This window comes from Phaenicophaeus curvirostris, chromosome 1, assembly GCF_032191515.1.
Source record: "Phaenicophaeus curvirostris isolate KB17595 chromosome 1, BPBGC_Pcur_1.0, whole genome shotgun sequence".
In the NCBI taxonomy this organism is placed as follows: Eukaryota; Metazoa; Chordata; class Aves; order Cuculiformes; family Cuculidae; genus Phaenicophaeus; species Phaenicophaeus curvirostris.
In genome coordinates, this window is record NC_091392.1 from 207103080 (window position 1) to 207123442 (window position 20363).

General features: G+C 41.4%; 1 protein-coding gene across 3 annotated transcripts in view; it reads right to left on the reverse strand.

Moving 5' to 3' along the window:
* Window positions 1–982: 982 nt before the first annotated feature.
* Window positions 983–20363, reverse strand: part of MYO16 (myosin XVI) — a 303016-nt gene continuing 283635 nt past the window's right edge. For all 3 annotated transcript variants that reach the window (XM_069883455.1, XM_069883453.1, XM_069883454.1), the window contains exons 33-35: window positions 14862–15020; window positions 10193–10284; window positions 983–2346 (exon numbers count right to left, since the gene is read on the reverse strand). In XM_069883455.1, coding sequence (XP_069739556.1) covers window positions 2113–2346; window positions 10193–10284; window positions 14862–15020 — 485 coding nt within the window. In that variant the 3' untranslated portion in view covers window positions 983–2112. The remainder of the gene's footprint in view (window positions 2347–10192; window positions 10285–14861; window positions 15021–20363) is intronic.

The following is a 20363-nucleotide window of genomic DNA, read 5'->3' on the forward strand; positions in this document are numbered from 1 at the left end:
TGATGATAAGCATGGGAACAACTAGAGTTTTGCTGCTTCCCTGTAAAAATAAAAAAGCATGTGACTGTTCTGGAATCCTCAACAGAAGAAGGACCTGGAGCTGTTGGAATGGATCCAGAGGGGGGGCTACAAAGATGATCAGAGGGCTGGAGCACCTCCCATGGGAGAACAGCCTGGGAGAGTTGGGCTTGTTCAGCCTGGAGAAGAGAAGGCTCCAAGGAGACCTTAGAGCGACCTTCCAGTACCTGAAAGGGGTTCCAAGAAATCTGGGGAGGGACTGTTCACAAAGGCTTGTGGTGATACGACTATGGGCAATGGGTATAAACTGGAGAGGGACAGATTTAGACTAGACATAAGGAGGAATTTCTTCTCCATGACAGTGGTGAGACGTTGGCACAGGTTGCCAGTGAAGTTGTGGTTGCCCCATCCCTGGAGGTGTTGAAGACCAGGTTGATGGGGCCTTGGGCAGCCTGATCTAGTGGGAAGTGACCCTGCCCATCATAGGGGAGTTGGAACTGGATGGGCTTTAAGGTTCCTGCCAACCCAGACCATTCCATGATTCTATGATTCTGTGATTCTATGATTCTATGACTGCTTTTTGCCTGCTTGAAGCTTCTGTCAAACATGATGGAAAATCCTACATCTAAGTAGGCCTTTTTTTGTCTTTCCCAACAACTTTCAACCAAGGGTGAGCTCATTTTAAAACCTAGCTTGCATTTGAAAATGTTAGTTTTACATCCACTTACAAAATTGCAAGTGCTTTTTCCTGGATCCCGATAGGAATGGGGCAACACGCCAAATAAGTGTTTTGTGTTGGCTCTAGGTAAGAGCAAGACCTTAAAATAAGTGGCTCTGGACAAAATACGTGTGTATACATATAAACGACACTTTTGAGTAGCAAAACAGTATTTCAAGCACTACTGAGCAATAGCTGACAGGTTTCCACCAGTATATTTTTCATAAATTAACATGACTGCTCATGTTTGCCAACTCGAATGCTCAAATTTCTGAAACCATTTCATTACCTGAAATTTGAGATATAAATGCATCACTGTACCACCATAAGGACATAATCCTTTGATATACCCATCTTCATAAAGCCTTCTGGCCTGTAACAGTAAACTCAAGCCCTATTTTCTTATCTCATTGCCATTATGTTCACCAACACCTGACCTTACGCATAATCAGGTGTGAATTTTAAATCATACTGACAACTGAAATGAGTGCCTCATTATTTTAGGAAACCCAGAATGAAAAAATATTTGAGATGCAGAATTCACAGCCCACACATTCAGAAACACGGGTCCACCACAAAGAAATCATGCTCTCTAATTCATCTGAACAGCATCAAATCGCACCTGCACAGAGAAGGTTCGCTGGAATTTCAGGATTGGGCTTTAGAAAGGATATTGCAGAGTCCTGAGAAAACAACACAGCCTTTGAACTGTTTGGTGTGTTGTTGAAGATAAACTATGAAAGAAAAATGCGAGTACTGAATTTATTACCTGTATTTTGAAGAAAGAACGACAGCACCAATGGCATCAAGTTAAAAAACACCAGTAATAAACATGGAAATAATCTTCAGGTTTGCAACGCCAACAGAACACAGACATCTACAAAGAAATATATATATGTATACAGGTACTATAATAAAACCATTCATTAGGGAACAAGAAACATCATCTTTTTGTACTATATAAAACAGCTGTACAGTGTGCACACAGACTTTCCTGATCTAAAATGCCTGTCAGTCACTTCTCCCCATCATCATTTGCCTAAAGTTGTTTCTTCAGTGTCCATGGGAGAACTCTAAGTGACTCTCTTGTACTTTTAAACTAAGTACTTATAGTGCAGTTTGTTTCCATATATACACGCACATACATATATATACTCACAGATGCACACATATATGTATATGTGTGTATATATGAGAAGAACAAACACACACATGTTCACGCACACATGACATCTAAATAGCTCCTCCATCCTGTGCTCTTGAAGCTTATAAAAAATCCCTGCACGCTCTGTGGAGGGAAGAAAACTTGCTGATTGTGCAGATTGAAGTGGTCAAATGGTTTAATTCCTAACAGTCTGCAAGCATACACATCTGAATCATATGGTGGTATCCCATATTCCTGAAGAGAGTCTGTTGCAGGAGGTATCTTCTACCTTCTTCAGCAGTGTTGGCTTTTTACAAGGGGGTGGAGGTGGGGCTGTAATCCTTTGCTCAGAGTTGTGCAAGATTTGCTGCCAGTCTTCTCTCTCTTCACACAGCTTTCTCCTCCAATCTAGAAGCTCTTGCAGAGCCACACTCTCATTCTCTGAAAGTCGAAGCTGATGAATAACCTGTTAGCGAGAAGGAAAGAAAGGTAGATAATGTTAATACTCCTGGCAATATAAAACTGCTTCATCAACATTGAGTGATACTTCACACAGGATCCTCTTCCTCTTCTATCAGGGATATAAACCTGTAGGAAGGGCAGGTTCAGGTCCCATTTTCTCATCTCCTTTGTAAAAAGCTCACTGACATGTATAATCATAGAATCACTAGGCTGGAAAAGACCTTAGTGATCATCGTCGAGTTTAACCATACCTGCCCACTCCTAAACCACATCCCTGAGCACTTCACCTACCTCTCTTTTAAATACCTCCAGGGATGGGGACTCAACCACCTCCCTGGGCAGCCTCTGCCAGTGCCTGAGAACCGTTTCAGTGAAGAAATTTTCCTGATGTCCCGTCTGAACCTTCCCTGGTGCAACTTGAGGTCATTTTCTCTCATCCTATGGGCTGTCACTTGGGAGAAGATATCAACACTCATCTGGCTACAACCTCCCTACAGGAAGTTACAGACAATGAAGAGGTCTCCTCTCAGTCTCCTCCAGGCTAAATAACCCCAGTTCCTTCAGCTGCCTCATGTAAGACTTGTTCTCCAGCCCCTTCATCACCTTCATTGCCTTTCTCCTGACACGCTCCAGCCCCTCAATGTCCTTCTTGTAGCAAGGAGCCCAAAACCAAACACAGTACTCAACATGTGGCCTCACAAGGGCCAACTTGTGGCCGAGTACAAGGGCACAATCACTTCCCCGGTCCTGCTGGCCACGCTGAATTATGCAATAAATGTAAAATGTTGACAATAAATTGCCATAATTATCTTAGAAATGAAATTCCCTTGACAGAACCCATGCTTTTAATCTTTTCTAGTTTGTAGGCTGCCTAAAAATGTAAGCAGAACAAATTTCAGCTGACAGGTGACTCACAGTTATCTTTATTAGAGTCCTCCAGACCAATTCACAGCCCCAGTGGGTCTCCCATGGATCATCAGTTTTAAAGACAGAAGTGATCAGGATGTTCTCACCTCTCATTTCAAAATTTAGGACACAATTTCATTCAGTAATTCTGGAAATAATTCTTACTGGATGTGATCAGTAGCAAGGCCAACACATTTTATTTCAAACTGTGACAGGCATGCATCTGTCTCCCAAAACGTTTCTAACTCATTTTTATGGCTTCATCTTTCTTTGGTTTCTTTTTTCATCCCTACTGACTGATTCCAGACATTTACAGGGTAGGCACGCCGCAACCTCTTGAAAAATCCCAACCCTTCAGGTTCAAACAGATACATTAGGTTTTTTTCTAAATTAAAGAAAGCATAAATCAGGCAAGGAATATAAGGTCTCCTCAGAGCCTTCTCATCTCCAGGCTGGACAACCCCAACTCTCTCAGCCTGTCCTTATATGGGAGGTTCTCCAGCCCTCTGAGCATCTTTGTAGCCTCATCTGGACCCGTACTAACAGCTCCACATCCTTCTCATGTTGAGGATTGAAGAACTAGACACAATACTCCAGATGCAGTCTCACAAGAGAGGAATAGAGAGGCAGAATATTCTCATTTAATTAAGCTAATCATCTTCCATACAGCTTGGAGGTATTTCAGCTATCAAACAAAGATATTCTATCTTTGCAAAATGAAACTGGTACCCAAATTCTGAGTATGGCTGTAATGTGAAATCTGGCAGAAAGTATTAGAATGGGATAGGCAATGTTCAATAATATATGACAGCATGTCAGGCACCCTGATTACCTGAGCTGGGAATACAGTTGGACAAGCCTATAAATACAATAGGAGGTTATATTTAATTTACTTACTTGGATCTTGTGTGTTGCAATTATTTATTTATTATGATTTGTTTTGGCTGGGTTTCTTCCTGATTTGTGATATCAACAAGGAAATGACACCTTCCCAGAGTAACTAAAACATCAACCGTTATTGAAATATACTGGTTTCTTTTCTCTAAGGTAATATTTGTCTTCCCGGATAAATTCACTATGCAACGCTCTTTAAAACCTTTAGAGCATCATCGTAATGCACCCCTGACACTTAAGAAAAAGATGATGTTCAGGATAGCAACTGTGCCTTGAAAACAAACCATTTATCTTAGAGGTCTTCAGAGAAGCGGATCTAGCAATACTCATACTACTTTGTTTAAAACCTACAAAAAATATGTGAAAAACTAAACCATGTTGCTACTTAGTTGATCACTGCCACATTGTGGTACTTATGGAGACGTTTTACTGGATCAGCTAGAGACGAGGTTTGCCACAATGCTATGGAAGCAATTAGAAAAACAATCATCAACTCATATTTGCTCATGTTGTGCATCATCCCTTCTTGTATAAAACCACCACACTTACAGTCAAACAATGCTAGAGGCAAACACCACTTAAATTATGGTCTGTTAGCAGCCTAAATCTCTGCTGATCTATGTGTGTGTGGCAGTGTGTGACAGCAGAAAATGAGGAGCAGAGGAATGAGTTTATTCTTTCTCACACCAGTGAGACTTATGACTTATTAGTCAGAAGTGAAGTCACTCTCCATAAGTGCTGCCAGTGGGGTAGTGGCCCACACTCCCAATGAACTCAATTTTGAAGCAGACTTTTAAGGTGACCCATTGGGGACTAACTACACACTTTAACCAAACACCTGAGCTTAGGGAGAATGCAGGGATGCTCAGGAAGATTTGTGCCGGTCAACACATTTGTTGACTGATTTGTTCCTCAACAATCACAGCCTAATACCAGAGGAAAATGCAATGAGGATGAAGCAGTGGAGACGGAAAAGGGTCTTCAAATGTGAGAGGGGCATCCTCCAAAAGCCCTTGATACAGAAACACGAGATATTGCACCTACCGATTAATTTATACCATACGTTACCTCCCACTGTTAAATCTATGAGGCACATGTTCTTCATAGAATCATAGAATGGTTTGGATTGGAAGGGACCATAAAGATCATCCAGTTCCAACCCCTCTGCCACGGGCAGGGACACCTTCCATCAGACCACGCAGCTCAAGGCCCCATCCAACCTGGCCTTCAGCATTTCCAGGGAGAAGGCATCCAAGAACTTCCCTGGGCAATGTGGACCAGTGTCTCATCATCCTCATAGTCAAGAATTTCTTCCTAATATCTAAATCTACCCCCTTCCAATTTAAAGCCATTCCCCCTCATCCTATGACTCCACGCCCTTGTAAAAAGTTACTCCTCAGTTTTCTTGTATGCCCCCCTCAGGTACTGGAAGGCCACTCTTAGGTCTCCCTGGAGCCTTCTAAAAATAAAGCTACACTGTGTGATAAGACCTGCTTTTTGCCTGTATGTGATGTTACAAAGAGAATTCTTTGACACTACAGTCAAAACAGTAAGCAAAGCACAATTCAGGGGGATCTGCTGGTTCAGATCAAAGATAAATGTATAACATTCTGTGCCCTCTCTTGGATGTTTTGTGTTTACAAAGGCATTAGTGATTTTTTTGGCACACCAGACTCATTCAATTGCCACATTTTGCTTCGAAGATGATCAAAGGCTGCTTCCAGCTAACAGACAAACACGACAGACCTTAATAACAAATGTTAGATCCCAGTGTTCGAGCCATGATGATGGGTGGGGGGTAGCCACACATTACATTCTTAACTATTAATTTTTTTTAACTCTTGAGCAGTCAACAAAAGAAGTGATTGGCAACAAATATTAAATCAAGTCGGAACAAAGAAAGCCCTTGAAACTATAATGAATATGCAGCTATTTCTGAGGGAAGAGATTGCTGAAAGCAATGAGATTTCATGAAATAAGAGCTATGGCTTAAGCTGTAATGAAACAATAAATACATTCTTCACAAATATGAAAAGACATTTCAAATTTTTCATTGTCAGGTGTTGGCTCCTATATTACTGCAATCTGCCAACCTGCACTGTGGGGTTTAAACAAAATAGAAAAGATAAGACTGCAGATTTTTTAATATAATGATATGTAACAAAGCAACTATTTTTCATCTTACTTCTTTGAGCACGTGACAGGTAAAAAACATGTTTCAGAAGTAGGTAAGCAAAATTTTACGTGAGGTTGTATTGTATGGCTGATATTATTTAACCTACTGGGATGGGAAGATGCTTGCTTATTTGTGTCTTGTTTCCATAGGATGCTGAATGCATGTGACATCACCTGATTACAAATACATTCACCCATGAGAAAGCTAAACTGAACAAAAAGGTTTTGCATCTTTTAATGGGAAATTTTCTACCTTTCTTCTTGGAGGGCTGAATCTTCGGGAGGCTATGGTTGCAAAGTGGCTTGCATCAAAAGCATCTCTGTATGTGTAGGTGGATTATCACAATTATTTTTATTTTATGGAACCTAAAAATCACATTAACTATGATTGATTATTTATGAAAATGAATACCATATCCGGAACACAACTTAGATATCTACTTTTTTACTCCTTTGCCCCTCTCTCTTTTTACTCCCCTTGGCCTCTATCCTTGATTCTTTCCCTCCTGTTTTTCTTATCTTCCTTTTAGTTGGTTTTCCTCACATCTCTGATATTTTTTTATTGTTGTTATTTCTCTCCATCTACTCCTTCTTTTCTCATTCTAAATCCCCTATCCCATTTCAGTATATACCTTCTCTCTCAGGCATTTTATTCTTCCTCCAGTCTTACTTTTCTGAATCATTGTTTATCTGGTTCTCCTTTTATTATCCACTCCTGCCCCAACCACAAGGTTTTTATCACTCTAGGCTTTGATCTGCCCCTCCTTTCCCATCTGTTCATTATCTCCAGGTTGTCTATGTCATCACGGTACAGGCAGGTCACGTGGCTTCTTGCTGCCTTCATAAGAAACAAGGAGTCTTGTAGCTGGCCTCCTTTTCTTTATTGCGCTGTATCTTTATCACATCACATCTCAATTTATAGTGAATGTTAATAGCAATTATAAAATATGTTTACCAAAAAAAATAAAAATAATACTCCCTTGGATCTGTGAATAAGAGGACGACAGGGCTGCTTAGCTTTTGTGTAAGGTGCTAAAGACACAGTTTTGTTTTTGTTGACTCCATTTCATCTTGCTCCTGTTGCTGGCATTCCGAAGAACTTATACATTTCAAAAGTTGTAAGGCTCTGCCTATTAAACATAGAAACATAGAACAGTTTGGGTTGGAAGGGACTGTAAAGATCATCCAGTTCCAGCCCCCCTGCCATGGGCAGGGACACCTCCCACTAGATCAGGCTGATCAAGGCCACATCCAACCTGGTCTAGTGGGAGGTGTCCCTGCCCATACAGGGGGGTTGGAATTGGCTGATCATTAAGGTCCCTTCCAAACCAAACAATTCTATGATTCTGTGATTATAAGTATTAGGCGGCGATGCAGGTAATTATCACCTGATGTGACAACGTAACGATACCATAAGCCACAAAGCCAAAACCTTGGTTCGATGCCTTGAGATCCTGTGACAAAGCTAAGTGAACTCCTGTCACTTCAGTAAGGAATTAGCAGGGAGATATTTAAAAAAAACCCAAACCATAAATATTAGAGTCCCTGGAAGCTAATGAACCAGTTTCCTTTAGCTGAAATGCCCGACTGTCTGCCAAGAAATCCAAGGACTCAGTCTATGTTTCTCTTTCCAGCACAATTAGTCAATCGGTACCTTCTCAGATCTGTGAAACAATCTGTCCTGTTTCATACATCTGTGCAAGAAGTACTTAGAGTGATAAGGTTACTGCAATGAAGCCTGGCAAAGACTTTTACAATAGGGTTGTACGCTGTTAGAGTCACCAGCAGCCTGTTAGGAAATGTCAACTGTAATTAAAACCAATCATTTTTAAATATATACCACACTCTGGAAATGGTGAGGAATGCTTTTTACAGTCAGAATTTTCAGCCCTGTGAGCCCAGACTTTTTTATTGTGGGAGGAAGATTCTTTTTATTATTTTTTTTTTGGCAACACCATTTCAAATGATTCGTCCGTAAGGCAACTGCATCGAAAACCATAGAACTCCTGGTTTCTTCTCTGAACTTGTCACAGTTCCTATTGACCTTGCATTTAAGGATTGTCCGTGCATGTAATTCTGAGGACACAGCATGGAACCTATTTTAAAGATTTGTGAAACACTTTGGCAAAACATCTATTTACTGAAAAGTGACATTTCAAAGTCCTGAATTGAAATTCTGTTCAGCTTTTGGCAAGTAGTTTTGGAAAAAGTCAAGAATGTAGGTTTGTAAACGGTTAAAGGCTTGTTTCTAAAATAAAAAACATTTAAATCATAGAATCATCAGGTTGGAAAAGACCCACGGGATCATCGTGTCCAACCATTCCTATCAAATACTAAACCATGTCCCTCAGTGCCTCGTCCACCCATGCCTTAAACCCCTCCAGGGAAGGTGACTCAACCACCTCCCTGGGCAGCCTGTTCCAGTGCCCAGTGACCCTTTCCGTGAAAAATTTTTTATAGAATCATAGAATCACCAGGAAATGTTGCAGACTAATTCCACATAAGGATACACTTTCCATTTGCAAAGATAAGAAGGTGTCCTGGCAGAGAAGGACCTGGGGGTGTTGACAGCTGGCTGAATACAAGCCAGCAGTGGCCCAAGTGGCCAAGAAGGCCAATGACATCTTGGTCTGTATCAGACACAGTGTGGTCAGCAGAGGGAGAGCAGTGACAGTGCCCTTGGACTCAGCATTGATGAGGTCGAACCTCAAATCCTAGCTCTCCATGCCCTTGTAAGAAGTCCCTCCCCCACCTCCAGCTTTCTTGGAGGTCCTCTTCAGGTACTGGAAGGTCGCTCTAAGGTCTCCTTGGAGCCTTCTCTTCTCCAGGCTTAACAACCCCAACTCTCTCAGCCTGTCCTTCTATAGGAGGTGCTCCAGCCCTTTGATCGTCTTTACAGCCTTCCCCTGGCCCCATTCTAACAGCTCCATCTCCTTCGTACATTGAGGATTCCAGAAGTGGACACAAGACTCCAGATCAGGTCTCACAAGAGAGGAATAGAGGGGCAGAATCCCTTCCCTCACCCTGCTGGCCGCGCTTCTTTTGGTGCGGCCCAGGATACGGCTGGCATTTCAGACTCCGAGCACGCATTGCTGGATTGTGTCAAGCTTCTCATTAATTAGGACTCCCAAGTCCTTCTCAGCAGGGCTGCTCTCAATCACAACATCCCCCATCCTATATTGAAACCAAGGTTGCCCCAACCCAGGTGTAGGACCTTGCACACAGCCTTGTTAACCTTCACGAGGTTCACAATTTAAAACCAGTGAAGACCATTTTTAATTTTTCACTGTTTTACTATACAGGAGCATGACACATTTATGCATTTATTCCTATGAGTTTCATTCATTATCACTCAGTTCTTTGTAATATGAACGAATATCTTGAGAGAGATAATAGCTTGGTCGTCTCCTGGTGAAGAGATGCGTTTTCATAGAATCATAGAATCACAGAATCACCAGGTTGGAAGAGACCTACCGGATCATCGAGTCCAACCATTCCTATCAATCACTAAACCATGTCCCTCAGCATCTCGTCCACCCGTGCCTTAAACACCTCCAGGGAGGGTGACTCAACCACCTCCCTGGGCAGCCTGTTCCAGTGCCCAATGACCTTTTTTGTGCCTGCAAATAGCATCTTCACAACCAGCAGCAGTAAGTTCCATAAACTTCGAATTCTACTATGAGAACTTTTCAGGATATTTATCCTCCAGCAAAAAAAAAATTTATTTATGTCCCTACCTCAATACAAACCTGTAGGAGAAATTCACATTTTTCAATGCCTACACATAAATTTGAATCAAGACAGCTTTCAGCATGCATCTACTATGATTTTTTTCTCTTTTACTGGTTCTCGTAGACCATCAATGAAGTATTTACCTGAGTAGTGTGGCTCTCCTTATGTCTTTGAATTGATGAGCCTGCTGTAGTGCTGGCCGACAATCTCGAATATTCATTTTCCTCTGATAAACCTAAAGCAGAACAATAGTAATTTATAATCTGACATTTACGCATTGTCTGATTTTAACATTAGGTTCAAAAGACCTTGACATGTTTTACTAAAAAAAAGTAAGAAAAAATCACACACTTGACAGTACAGTTATTATTTCCGTGCTTATTGAAATTGGAACAATTATTACTTACCAAGAACGAATACCGTCGTAGACATGCCAGTTTACAAAAGGAGCATTTGTACAGAAAAAGTCTACAAATAGCACATTACCTGTACACTGGCCAGGGATTCCTCCTGCAATGCAGGAATCCCTGGCTGCTTTTTCTCTGACTCCTTTTCATCACAGAAGCAATGCAAAGGGAATGGAAAACAGGTTTGCAGTCTGCTCTTAAATTCATGTTTCTAGCTCACACAAGAAGCTGATAACAGGTCCAGGACTTACAAATTCATCTCAGTACAGAGGTTTTTTTGTAATTCTTCTACTTATTTTGATTTCTCCATGTGGGAATAAGCTGCTTTTCCGTGAAGAAATTTTTCCTGATGTCTAATCTGAACCTCCCCTGGTGCAGCTTGAGGCCATTCCCTCTCATCCAATCACTTGCCACTGGGGAGAAGAGACCTACACTCACCTCTCTACAACCTCCTTTCAGGCAGTTTTAGACAGTGATAAGGTCTCCTCTCAGCCTGCCTTTCTCTACGCTAAACAACCCCAGCTCCCTCAGCTGCCTCTTGCAAGACCTGTATTCCAGCCCTTTCACAAGCTTCTTTACTCTTCAAAATATAAATTATGGGAATAATCCCATAAAATAACATGACTTTGTGTGAGAAAGAGAACAAGAATTGCAAAGAGAAGGAAAAATCCTTATTCCTTTTTTGGGGTCTCTACCCTGGTCTTAGCTCCTCACCCTATAATGGTGCATCTCCACAGCTTTGTAACTTAGAACAGCTGTTCTTTTTTAATTTGTTCTTCACATAAGATCACGTTTGAAGTATGCATAAATATAGATCTTTTTCTACGGCTTCAAATGATCTGGACTTCCTCTGACCACACAAGAAGGTGGAACCGCTGCTTGCTGCTCAGGGACCATGCCAACTCTTGTGAGAATCCAGCATTTAAGTCCTTCTCCATCTAGTGCAGAGAGGGAATCTGATCCTGTTCCCTCAGTGGTTTGAACTATGTGGTATTTCAAGGCAGAGTTATCACTTTTTGAAGCTGGTCCATGATATATTAGGTAAAAACACATATTTTTGGTCAAACAAAAGGCTTGAAATAAATTACCCTCAAAAAATCCACTTTTTGTCAACTCTTAACAAATCCTCTTTTTTTTTTTCCAAACATTTCCTAAACTAATAATTGATTCGCGTGGATTCAGTTTAGATACATCTCAAAGTAGTAACAAAATATCTACATCTGAAGTGGATCTTCCTTTTTAAGTAGGTGTTATTAATTTAATTCAAATAGAAGATACGATGTAAAACATTTGCACAGTTCTAGACGATGATAAATGAATGAAAATACTTTCCTAGGCCAGCATCAGGTTTTGAAAAAGATATTTCTTTTGCACTATATTCACACACTTTAGGATCTACCATCCATGACAGCCTTGAGCTAAGAAAAAGGTTATCGATGATTTTCTGTTTATTTCTATGAAAAGCACCTTGATAAGGGGTCTTATCAAAGAAGTGAAGTTTCCATGTATAGCAACAGCACGTCATCACAGACTTGGCAAGCAGAGCCCTAGTGGAGTTTGGAAAGATAAATGGAGTAGCTGATTACATTCCTAGAGATCTCCTTTATATACACCTAAGTAAATATTAGGATACCACAGCTGTGCACTGAATAAGACCTTGTTAATTCAACATAAAGTTGGAAGCATCAGTTTTGCAGGGACAAAACTGCAAGAACATAAGTTAATCAGGGGTTCAGGCTGGAGCACAGATTACACCCTCTGAACTGGACTTACTTGCAGCTTTTCTCAAGTTACCTAAAGTAAGTGTAATTTGGCAATTTTGGGGGCAAAATTACACTTCCTAACATTATTACTGTAATTATACGCAGTGGTGAAAATCATAGCAAGGAGTATGATTCAATCAACAAACTCAAAGTGGAAAAGTTAAATAAAATAAATGCATTCAATTTTTTTTTCAGATAATCAAGCAATATGTGTATACAATTTTATAATTACAGTTGATGTTGGGGTTAGGATTAGGGTTAGTGTTTTGCTTGCATGGAGTTGTCCTTGTGGAAACTCCCTTTAGAGAGTTTTCTCATGGAGACCTGGTCATGGGGGTAGAGAACGATCAGACACCTGCGGAGCTTATTCATTTAACTAACGAAACGTTAGGGCACCTCAGCCTCTTATTGTAGTTGCCATAACCTTTCACTTAATCTTTAAATTACAAGGTACTAGTTGGAAAAAATAACAAATTTCATTAAACAGTTGCCTGAACTATTTGAGTGTCTCTCATCAGAGGATCTGCTGTTTTAGATGATTTAACATCACAACTTTCGGCATTGTAAATTAAAAAGTTATAGGCATTCTGATTACTATTTGTCTTTGGACAAGAAATAACAAAAAAAAGCACTTTCAAGCTAAAAGCTCTGGTTGACGTGGAAGATGCACGTCAGTTTGATAGCACAGAGCTGTAATAAGCTGTTAATCCTAATATTAAACTAAAGATGAGGATTATATTATATAAAATGAAAAAGGAACCTCTATTAAAATTCGGAACTAACAGCAGTGGCAGAAATTAAGCTCAGCGTCTGAAAGCAACATAGCATTCATCTGTTTGGAAGCTGAAGTGCACTTCATAGCTGCTTAGTAATGGTTTTCTGAAGAATTCATCAGGTTATAAGTTTAACATCTTCATCAAATGATCATTCTCATGACTATAGTGGCTTTAAGTTTCATGATGCTTCAGAGAAGTGGTGCTGACACTTAAGTCATTATAGCAACTGACCACTCTTATTCAAGAAATTGCTTTGGTATTAGCTTATATGAGTAATATATGAATCTAAAATTCAGTTCTATCTGTGGAAAGTATGTTATATAGTTGCACTGTGGAACAGTGGGAAGCGGATTACTTTATATTTGAGAGATTTGTAATTTCAGTATATAAGCATTTTGAATTTTATTCTCATAGAATCATAGAATAGTTTGGGTTGGAAGGGACCTTAAAGACCATCCATTTCCAGCCCCCCTGCCATGGGCAGGGACACCTCCCACTAGATCAGGCTGCCCAAGGTCCCATCCAACCTGGCCTTGAACACCTCCAGGGATGGGGCAGCCACAACTTCCCTGGGCAAACTGGGCCAGTGCCTCACCACTCTCACGATGAAGAAATTCCTCCTTACATCCTATCTAAATCTTACCCTCTCTAGTTTATAGCCATTGCCCAGTGTCCTATCTCTACAAACCTTTCTAAAAAGTCTATCCTCAGATTTCTTGTTGGCCTCCTTCAGATACTTGAAGGTTGCTATAAGGTCTCCTTGAAGCCTTCTCTTCTTCAGACAGAACAAGCCCAACTCGCTCAGCCTGTCCTCGTGTGGAAGGTGCTTCAGCCCTCAGATCATCTTTGTAGCCTCCTCTGGACCCGTTCCAACAGCTCCATATCCTTCTTACGTTGAGAATTCAAGAACTGGACACAATACTCCACATGAGGTCTCCCAAGAGAGGAATAGAGGGGTAGAATCTCCTCCCTCTCCCTGCTGGCCACGCTTCTTTTGATGCAGCCCAGGACATGGTTGGCCTTCTGGGCTGTTAGCGCACTTTGCTGGCTCATGTTGAGCTTCTCAACAATCATCACCCCAAGCCCATCTGCACAGGGCTGCTCTCAATCACATCAACCCCCATCCTGTATTGAAACTGGGGATTGCTCTGACCCCGTTGTAGGACTTATATATTTATATATACACTGTATAATATATTTATATATAGACTATTTATAATATATATGTTACAATATATATTATAATATACATACATTGTGTTTTCAGCATGAAGATAATTGTACCCAGCGACATGCATATACTTAGACATATATCTCCAGATTCCATTAAAATAAGTGCTTTTTATTTGTCTTGTGTCTCTTCATACTTGGGTATTTGTATTGTGTGATTTTTTTTGTAATAGAGGTCTTACTATGATTTATACTTTTAGGACCTCAGAAGATTTAATTGTTTCTGTCATTGCTCTTGCACCATTTTGATTATCTTGTTGCAACGTTAAACAATTTGTCATTTGCTAGTAAGGCATCTGTAGCAAAGGGAGATCCTGATTTTCCATTTTCTGTCCCATTTATATTGATTATAGGATTGGAGATCTCAAATCTCAATCCTCCATGCCTTGGGCTGCCTATAAACTTGGAGCTGAGCTAATTACAAATTCCTCAACAGAGGCTGTTTTATTTTCTTCACGTTCAGCTTTTATTGCAGAGGGGCTTATCAGTTCACACATATAAAGTTAAGCTGGTTCCAGAAACACAGATATTTCACAACTCAGAAGATTCCAGCTTGACTATCTCTTAAAAAGCTCATTCAAGGCAACACTTCAGCAATTTTATGATAGAAGAGGTTTGGGATTAAAAACTGCTTACCATTTGATACTGAATTTCCATTTTCAGCAGTCACAGAACTGGACAGTGGATTCGATGACTGAGTTCCATGGTTATTTGCATTTTTATCCTGGGTTTCTGATCCAGTATCTGATGTATTTGGATCTTCCCTGCTCCTCAAGTTCAGGTTAGTTTCAGCACCTGACACAAACGGAGAAAAATCTTGTCAGCTTCCTACTAGCTAGTGGCTTTCACACGTAAGTAGAGTAAACTAACACGTAGAAACTCTATTACTTTATCACTAAATTCACAAATCCAGCATTAAATGTGGAAAGTTTAAATTGGTCATTTTTGCATGGCTTTTCTTTTTTTGGACAGTGTTCAACCTGTAGACATTTAAAGTTTATGGAAGCAAAAAAGATTAACAAAATTTCATTTTTACTGTTTCTTTTCATACAAATATCAGCTGATAAAATTCAACAGATGTTTGTATTGCCTCTATTTTAGATTCTTTTCTTTTGCACAAGTTCATACACTGCTGCCATCACTGCAATGTCTTTCCAATTGCGTTAGTTCATACTAGCTATAAGATAGATTTATCTTCTTTCCTCTTATCTCCTCCCACAAGAAATGAAATGGCTTTGGATATGAAACCATTTATAGCAAGTTTCCTCCCAGCAGAGCCTCCCTGTGGGCATTAATTACCCAGCCTCAGGGCTTTCCAGCCATCAACTGTCATTTTCTATAAAGTTCAAGGTTTTCATGTCATAGCCGTTTAGTTTGATTTCTTCAAGACATCAAGAGGACGCCTGATCCTGTAGAGGCTCCCAAGTTGCATACAAGGCACAAGCATTTCTCATGAGAGAAGGGCAAAGCCCTTCACTTCTTCCCCGCTCAGGTTGATGGCACGGAATAACTCACAGCAAAGCATCAGGAGCCGGCTCTGAGCTTGAGTGGCTTTGTCAGCCCAGATGTGCCACAAGAAACGGGGTTGAGCCATCAGCTGTGCCCAAGTGATGCTCCCCGCTGCAGTTCAGGGGCCAGAGGTAGATTTGGAGCTCAAAGAGAAGACTGTGAACAGTGAGGTTCATCTAATCATAGAATGGTTTGGGTTGGAAGGGACCTTAAAGATCATTCAGTTCCAACCATCCCTGCTGTGTTCAGGGACCACCGGAGCCAGTTGCTCAAAGCCCTGTCCAGCCTGGCCTTGAGCACCTCCAGGGATGAGTCTTCCACGAATTCACTGGGCAACCTGTGCCAGTGTCTCATCTCCCTCACTGTAAAAAATTTCCTCCTGATATCTAACCTAGATCTCCTCTCTTTCAGCTTAAAGCCATTCACTCTTGTCCTGTCTCTGCACTCCACGATTTACTGCAATTCGAGTATCCCTGGCTATCTCCTCTCCACCAAGAGTACCTGCCCACTACTAAACCTCACCCTCTGAGCACCTCATCCACCCATCTTTTAAACATCTCCAGGGATAGGGACTCAACCACCTCCCTGGGCAGCCTCTGCCAGGGCCTGAGAACACTTTCACTGAAGACTTTTTTCCTAATGTCCAATCTGAACCTCCCCCTGGGGCAACCTGAGGCCCTTCCTTCCCGTCCTATCACCTGTCACTTGGGCAAAGAGACCAACACCCACCTCTGGAGAGGTGGAGATTTAGACTAGACAGAAGGAGGAATTTTTTCATGATGAGGGTGGTGGAGCACTGGAACAAGTTGCCCAGGGCAGTTGTGGCTGTTCCATCCCTGGAGGTGTTCAAGGCCAGGTTGGATGGAGCCTTGGGCAGCCTGATCTAGTAGAAGGTGTCCCTGCCCATGGCATCGGGGTTGGAACTGGATGATCTTTAAGGTCGCTTCCACTCCAAACTATTCTACGATTCTTTGCTTCTCTTTACAACCTGACTTTAGGCTGTTGCAGATAGTGATAAGGTCTCCCTTCCTCATCCTCTTCTCTAGGCGAAACAACACCAGATCCCTCAGCCTGTCCTCAAATTATGGCTGACCTAGGAGCAGAGCATTCTAAAATGGATTTTTTTCTTCTCTCAGAGAACTATTCCTTTATTTTGATTGTGTCTATTTAAGCTCCGTCATAATGACAGCAATAACCAACAGAGGTCAAAGGACTACCTATTAAAACTAACATTACAGCATTCATACATACTTCTAATGACATCCTGAGCTCTCACAAAGATATAACATATTCTCATATGTCTTGAGGAAATGAGTATTTTTCAAAAGGACAGGAAAAATCTTACTTTTCATCAGGTAACAGCTACTTCGCCTGAAGATTTTCAAACTGCATGGTCAGGTTTTCGTTTTTATGCCTAAACTTCAAAAAACCCACCTAGTTTACAAAGTGTCCACGTTTTAAAAATAAATTAATGAAACAAAAAACTATATATCCATTCTGGTTGACTTGAAGTGTTTCATTTCATTTAGTTTTGTTTACCTTTCAGTTATCTAACTCTGAATCTTTCTTAACATTTCCTCTCCCACGTCTTATAAGGGGAGACTTTATCGCTCTCTACAACAGCCTGAAAGGAGGTTGAAGAGAGGAGGGTGTTGGTCTCTTTCCCCAAGTGACAGGTGATAGGACAAGGGGGAATGGCCTCAATCTCAGCCAGGGGAGGTTTAGGCTGGACATTAGGAAAAAATTTTTCACAGAAAGGGTCATTGGGCACGGGAACAGGCTGCCCAGGGAGGTGGTTGAGTCCCCATCCTTAGAGATATTTAAAAGATGGGTAGATGAGGTACTTGGGTATATGATTTAGTGGCATTGGACTCAATGACTTCAGAGTTCTTTTCCAACCTGGTGCTTCTATGATTCTATGATTCCAACTAAAAAAAAGCTGCCTTGAAAAGTCAAAATTTCATTTCCAAGCTGTCAGAATAAAACATTTCAATGGGTTTTTTTTCTTCCTGCCTTTTCTTCATTGCCTGAACACTTTTTTTTGCCAGGCCTGATTGGAGGGTTTCAGTGACCCTGTTTCATAAGCTGCGTATTTAGGCAAATGTGCAATGCATTGAAAAAACTAGGCCAGCTCTGCCCACAGTAACTGGCTTGGGAGAGGCAGGAGAACCAGAGTCTAAGCAGGAAAGCGCATACAGTACAAATATAAGAACATGCCTGATTTAGCTTTTGTACAAGCAAGTTGACTGAAAAATGCATCTTTGCAGCTCATATTAAATTTGTCTTAAAAGGAAATGTCACTTTCAGATGTTAATAGTCCGTGTACTTGCCTATAGATCATAATCCACCTACATAATTATTGTGCCACCTTTTACATAAAGAGTCTCAGGGGAAGTGGCTGAGATCCTTATTTTTCTTGATATCCAAAAGATTTATTGATTTTTCTGACATCTGCAATTCATTTGAGAATGTGCAAGTAGAAAGACTTTTTCTTGCATTCCTATTTGCAGAAGCCTTTTGTTTCATAGATACTTTGACATCCTTTCATGGTATTCATGAAGGGCTCTTTTTTTAAAAAAAAATGTTATCTTTTCTTCTTTATAAGATGAAATACTACAAAGAATTGTGGATAGCTACTATTGAGCTAAAATATCATCCTAAATTAGCAGGAAGAAGTAGTGGACAGATACGCAGCCTGTCTTTTGGGACAGCTGTCAAGATAGAGTCTGCTATTCCATTTTCATTTATTGTTAAGAAATGCACACTTTGGGTTTCTAAATAGAAGACTATACATGGAATCATAGAATCATAGAATGATTTGGGTTAGAAGGGACCTTAAAGATCATCCAGTTCCAAACTCCTTGCCATGGGCAGGGACATCTCCCACCAGACCAGGCTGTGCAAGTCCCCATCCAATCTGGCCTTCAACACCTCCAGGGATGGGGCAGCCACAGCTTCCCTGGGCAACCTGTGCCAGTGCCTCATCCTCATAGTGAAGAAATTCTTCCTAATGGCTAATCTAAATCTTCCAATTTAAAGCTATTCCCTCTTGTCCTGTCACTTCATGCCCCTGTAAGAAGTCCCTCCCCAGCTCTCTTGGAGACCCTTTCAGGTACTGGAAGATTTCCCTGCAGCTTTCTCTTCTCCAGGCTGAACAACCCCAATTTTCTCAGCCTGTCCTCGTATGGGAGGTGCTCCAGACCTGAGTGTATACTTCATAGTGCCTTATTTAATTAAACTTTGGGTGGGAATGAAGCTTATAAATTGTCTCAAAATAATCTACAGTATATAAATTATCCAGTACATGTAGGGGCCCCACAAGAAAGCTGGGAGAGGACTGTTTACAAAGACATGTAGTCATAGGACAAGAGGGAATGGCTATAAACTAGAGAGGGGCAGATTTAGACTAGAAGTAAGGAGGAATTTCTTCACAATGAGGGTGGTGAGGCACTAGCACAGGTTGCCTAGGGAAATTATGGATTCCCCATCCGTGGAGGTGTTGAAGGCCAGGTTGGATGGGGCCTTGGGCACCTGATCTAGTGGGAGGTGTCTCTGCCCATGGCAGGGGGGTTGGAAGTGGATGATCTTTAAGGTCCCTTCCAACCCAAACTTTTCTATGATTCTACGAAATGTAGTTTTACTATTTCTCTATACAGGCATCTTCAGCTCCTCATTGGAGCAAATTCTTGTGTGTATATGCAAAAAAGTGTAACTGCACATGTTTGCTAACTACTTAAGGACTCCTGGAGGAGCCAGAATGTACCCCTAGCCAACAAGTCCTGTTGATTTATTTTGAACTTTGTGCAAAATGGATTAATTTCTGGTGAAAACGTTTTCAATAAAGTAAGAGCATGCCTTAGTGTAACCAGTGTACTGCCCCGATGGTGCAAAGTGTAACGAGGATAACTGGGCAATTCACATTGGAAGGGACCTCAGGACATCCCTCGTGCAGCCCTACTCCAAGCTGCATCCAAGGATGTTGAGGCTCTGGAACGAGTCCAGAGAAGAGCAACAAAGCTGGTGAGGGGGCTGGAGAGCAGGTCTTAGGAGGAGCAGCTGAGAGAGCTGGGGGTGTTTAGCCTGGAGAAGAGGAGGCTGAGGGGAGACCTCATTGCTCTCTACAACTACCTGAAAGGAGGTTGTGGAGAGGAGGGTGCTGGCCTCTTCTCCCAAGTGACAGGGGACAGGACAAGAGGGAATGGCCTCAAGCTCCGCCAGGGGAGGTTTAGGCTGGACATTAGGAAAAAATTTTTCACAGAAAGGGTCATTGGGCACTGGAACAGGCTGCCCAGGGAGGTGGTTGAGTCACCTTCCCTGGAGGTGTTTAAGGCACGGGTGGACGAGGTGCTAAGGGGCATGGTTTAGTGTTTGATAGGAATGGTTGGACTCGATGATCCGATGGGTCTCTTCCGACCTGGTTATTCTATGATTCTATGATTCTATGATTGTCTACAACTACCTGAAAGGAGCTTGCAGAGTGGTGGCTGTTGGTTTGTCCTCCCAAGTGACAGGTGATAGGACAAGAGGGAATGCCCTCAAGGTGCACCAGGGGAGGTTCAGATTAGACATCAGGAAAAAATCCTCGACCGAAAGGCACTGATAGAGGCTGCCTAGGGAAGTGGTGGAGTC